The sequence below is a fragment of the Aplysia californica genome, unplaced genomic scaffold (assembly GCF_000002075.1).
Source record: "Aplysia californica isolate F4 #8 unplaced genomic scaffold, AplCal3.0 scaffold00592, whole genome shotgun sequence".
NCBI lineage: Eukaryota > Metazoa > Mollusca > Gastropoda > Aplysiida > Aplysiidae > Aplysia > Aplysia californica.
The window spans coordinates 440564-445237 of NW_004797862.1; the positions used below are offsets into that span (position 1 = coordinate 440564).

Below are 4674 nucleotides of genomic sequence, written 5' to 3' on the forward strand. Positions count from 1 at the left end.
GGGGGGGACTGTTAAGTTCACAGAGACCCAAGCCTGTGCGCCTTGTACCTGCTCCATCCTTTTCTTCATTGGGGTACTGTAACCTTCTGTACTCATGTTTCCCTCGTCTGGCTTCTCAGAAGATTGGGAGCAGTTTGCTCGGTTTGAGATGGAATTCGGACTGGAGCTAGATTCCCAGTACAGTCTTCAGCATCTAAAAATAGAAAAGTGATACAGTGTTAATTTAGTGTGGCTTCACTAGCGCACAGACTTTGAATGAACTTTGGTGAACCCAACAGGCACTCACAATGTGATGCGAAAGCACAGGTTCACTGACCGGTCACGATGGCGAGCCCAACAATTTAAGACGCTTGTGTATGACTTTTTTTTTTCAGCAAGTGACTGCACAGTACAAATATTGATTTATAATATATTCATTTCCGTTACCGTGTACGTAGATACCAAGACTAGGTGCCCGTTTACCGTGTACATAGACACTCCATAATAATTATTATGCAATAGGTCCCAGCTAGGTTTGCATCCGGACAACGACGGAAAATGTTCTTCTCTAAAATATAGGCTGACATTATTCTCCTTTCTCCACCTCTGCTCTCTAACTCTAACAACGTATTTTTCTGTCTCTGCTTTCGTCTCCACTTTCTGCCCCCACTCCGACACCTCTTTTGACTTTTGTCCCCTCCTCACAGGGGCTCTTAAAAAAACAAGTAGTATATAGGCCTAGCTTACAGTTAAATGCAGAAATACATGAGAGTACAAGTACTTGTTGTCTTACTAACAGCAGTCAAGCCTGCATTTGTGAGGCAGCGTGGTGGAATCAGGCTCTCGTCAAAATAATCACAGTGAAGAAACTTGCATTTTTCCGCAGGTTTGCGAATTTTTATCAAATTTTTGTTTTTGGGCTCAATACCTTTTAAAGGCCATTAAAGAACTCATTTCTGTGTGGATTCTACTGAAAAACGTCGATTAAAGGCACAAAAGATATACATTTTCAGTTACCACAGACTCTATCGTCATCAGTATAATATAACCTATTATTTTAATTCTTCTTCTTCTTCTTTTATTATATATATCATTATTATTATCATTTTTATTATCATTATATATTGTATTGTGTTACGTTGTGTTGCTTTGTATGTAAACAAGAGGGTATAGTATATATGGGGAATATTCTGTTAACATGTGATACGGAGACACCAAAGTAATTAGGCTACATTTCCTAAAACTCTCTCTGAAGACAATAAATAGATTTTTAAAATGGCAGTGAGCCAATCATTGGAAAACACAAGAGAGTACATACTGATACCCAAGAATTACAAAGTTTTATCAGCTCAGTATCTAGTATCAAGAGATTTGACATTAAAACTTTTGAGTTTCATAGCACATGACCAGCTTTTTCGAAAGCAATTCTTTGAATAATATAGATCTACTGAATGTTTCTGAGTGTTCTCAGGGGGTCTGCTAGGGTAATAATAGTTGTAAAGCGCATAGACCATGGTTCTTGAGCATGGATACGCGCTATATAAATGCAATTATTATTTTTTTATTTTTTAAAAATTATTATTAGGACTCTGGATGATCTTACGATTTTGGTAGAGCAGAAAGAACATTTAATTTGGTTTCCAACCTCATGACCTTATAGTAACTCGACAAACAGCCACAAATTTCAGATAGAACTTTGTATACTTGCATATTATGTACTTCTAAAGTAGCGGTACATGTACGTCCAAACAGCAGTGATCGCGGAGGTTAACCAAAAGACGCAGTGACTGATCTGTATATATGGAATTAAATTGTGACTGCTGTTTGGGTGAGCCAATATATATATATGGTCCACACAACCACATGCATGGCTACCATATACCACAACGCTAAATATAGACCAGGTGTCACCAAAGTATAATAACCCACGGGACAGATCCGACGCCCAAGGTCAGTTAAATCGTCTGGCCTGCCGCCATTCCACCATGTAGGAGGGGGGGGGGTCGACTTGGAAGAACTGTTCGTTGGGTGCTCAGGACTTAGTCACTAAAACAATTTAGTCTTACCAATTACTAATATAAGGAAAAAATTGAGACTCATGTCAATGTCAAAAGCGCCTTAGTTACAAATAATACAAACAGTGAAATTCTGATAAAGTCAACACCTCGGGACCGAAAGAAAAGTGGGGGGGGGGGGAGGGGGGGGACTGTTAAGTTCACAGAGACCCAAGCCTGTGCGCCTTGTACCTGCTCCATCCTTTTCTTCATTGGGGTACTGTAACCTTCTGTACTCATGTTTCCCTCGTCTGGCTTCTCAGAAGATTGGGAGCAGTTTGCTCGGTTTGAGATGGAATTCGGACTGGAGCTAGATTCCCAGTACAGTCTTCAGCATCTAAAAATAGAAAAGTGATACAGTGTTAATTTAGTGTGGCTTCACTAGCGCACAGACTTTGAATGAACTTTGGTGAACCCAACAGGCACTCACAATGTGATGCGAAAGCACAGGTTCACTGACCGGTCACGATGGCGAGCCCAACAATTTAAGACGCTTGTGTATGACTTTTTTTTTTCAGCAAGTGACTGCACAGTACAAATATTGATTTATAATATATTCATTTCCGTTACCGTGTACGTAGATACCAAGACTAGGTGCCCGTTTACCGTGTACATAGACACTCCATAATAATTATTATGCAATAGGTCCCAGCTAGGTTTGCATCCGGACAACGACGGAAAATGTTCTTCTCTAAAATATAGGCTGACATTATTCTCCTTTCTCCACCTCTGCTCTCTAACTCTAACAACGTATTTTTCTGTCTCTGCTTTCGTCTCCACTTTCTGCCCCCACTCCGACACCTCTTTTGACTTTTGTCCCCTCCTCACAGGGGCTCTTAAAAAAACAAGTAGTATATAGGCCTAGCTTACAGTTAAATGCAGAAATACATGAGAGTACAAGTACTTGTTGTCTTACTAACAGCAGTCAAGCCTGCATTTGTGAGGCAGCGTGGTGGAATCAGGCTCTCGTCAAAATAATCACAGTGAAGAAACTTGCATTTTTCCGCAGGTTTGCGAATTTTTATCAAATTTTTGTTTTTGGGCTCAATACCTTTTAAAGGCCATTAAAGAACTCATTTCTGTGTGGATTCTACTGAAAAACGTCGATTAAAGGCACAAAAGATATACATTTTCAGTTACCACAGACTCTTATGCTAAAGAAATAACTAATCTTTTTCAGCCATTTTCTCACTAATTTTACCTCTGAAAACAGGTGACCCCCACCTTCTTTCGCAAATATCTCGACTTGTATTCAAGACAAATAGATACTTTTTTCATCCAAATAAAGACAAGTGAACAAGCTTTAAGATGATGATACGAATAACTCTACATGCCCAAAAACTGACGAGAGCCTGATTCCACCACGCTGCCTCATATTTGTCAACGTCTTTTGGCACATAGACAAGACACTAGTTTTGTCTCTTATACAGTTCTGTTAAATTCAGCAATCTCCTACCTTTCTCGTATACAGCACTTGCAAACACTCTATAATGCTCGTCAAAGAGTCGAAGCATTATTTAGAATCACCATAATAATATTATTTTACGATTAAACCCGCTTCAGTTTGACTTACTTATTATGGTTTTCTTTTCCGAGCTTCTTCTTCCTCTGTAATTGTCCCTTGTTAAATTCTTCGTTCTCGGTGTCAGTCGGACTGTCAATCCAGTTAAAGTGATGCACACAAACTTTTCAGTTCTATGAAAAAAAATTACGATAAGATTTAGATATTATATATAATCTAGATATCCAGATCTAGATCTAGATCTAGTTTCTCGAATTTCCTGGACAAATGTGAGTCTTGGATACCACCAGAGAGGTAATTCTAAGCTCTCTGATACCACCACGACTGCTGCACTATAAATAAATTTAAGAGTGAACGTAAAAAAGATGCTTGACGTCTTCGTAATGGCAAGAGTGACAGAAGTAGATGCGTGTGCTGTGAGAGCTAGCTGTGAACTAGGCCCTATCAGACTAGAGCACTGAGCACAGCACAGCAATCAATTCGTGGCTAATGAAACTGACGCTGAAACTGAAACTGAAACTGAAACTGAAAGTGGAACAACAGTAGGGGTGAAAACAGCGCTTTATAATTCAGTTTTCCCCGCCAGAATCTGTCAGGTTTTTGGGGGTTTTTTTTGTTGTTTTATAGATTAGATCTGATCACGTATTTGCCTTGCATACTATATCAAAGAGTCTATATAATACATATATTATTATTATGTACTATCTTTGATACTATGTTCTGCGCGTAGTTGGTTATAGACATAGATGTACACTATAGGTTTAAAAGAGGGTATAACCATTGTAAACTACTAGCATTATTATATATTATTTATACTAGATCTAGTCCCGAGACAAAAATAAGTTACAAAAAATGATCAGGCAATATAAAGCAAGCGCAGTTTGTAACAACTCTTACACTACTCGTGGACTCCTCCCCCTTTTTTTTCGTTCTCCACAGACTCATTCTGAACAAAATTTCATGCGCTGACCATCGGGTCGACAATTTAGATGTATTGGATCGGAAATGGTGTCAGTGTCATTTTAAAAACACATTCTCAGTCGTCGTTCTGTCTTCGGATTTCCTGGACCCAACAGCAGAAGCTACATGCTATCCCCCCACCCCCACAAAAAAAATTTT

General features: G+C 39.0%; 1 protein-coding gene across 2 annotated transcripts in view; it reads right to left on the reverse strand.

The window, feature by feature from the left end:
- The window catches only part of LOC101853118 (replication protein A 70 kDa DNA-binding subunit), a 9481-nt gene extending 5421 nt beyond the window's left edge, over positions 1-4060 (reverse strand). The window contains exons 1-2 of one of the 2 annotated variants that reach the window (XM_005107321.3): positions 3607-4060; positions 2226-2370 (exon numbers count right to left, since the gene is read on the reverse strand). In XM_005107321.3, coding sequence (XP_005107378.1) covers positions 2226-2273 — 48 coding nt within the window. In that variant the 5' untranslated portion in view covers positions 2274-2370; positions 3607-4060. Of the gene's footprint in view, positions 1-48; positions 194-776; positions 797-2225; positions 2371-3606 lie in introns of those variants that run through there. The other variant, XM_005107322.3, reaches the window with a different exon arrangement.
- Positions 4061-4674: the final 614 nt, after the last annotated feature.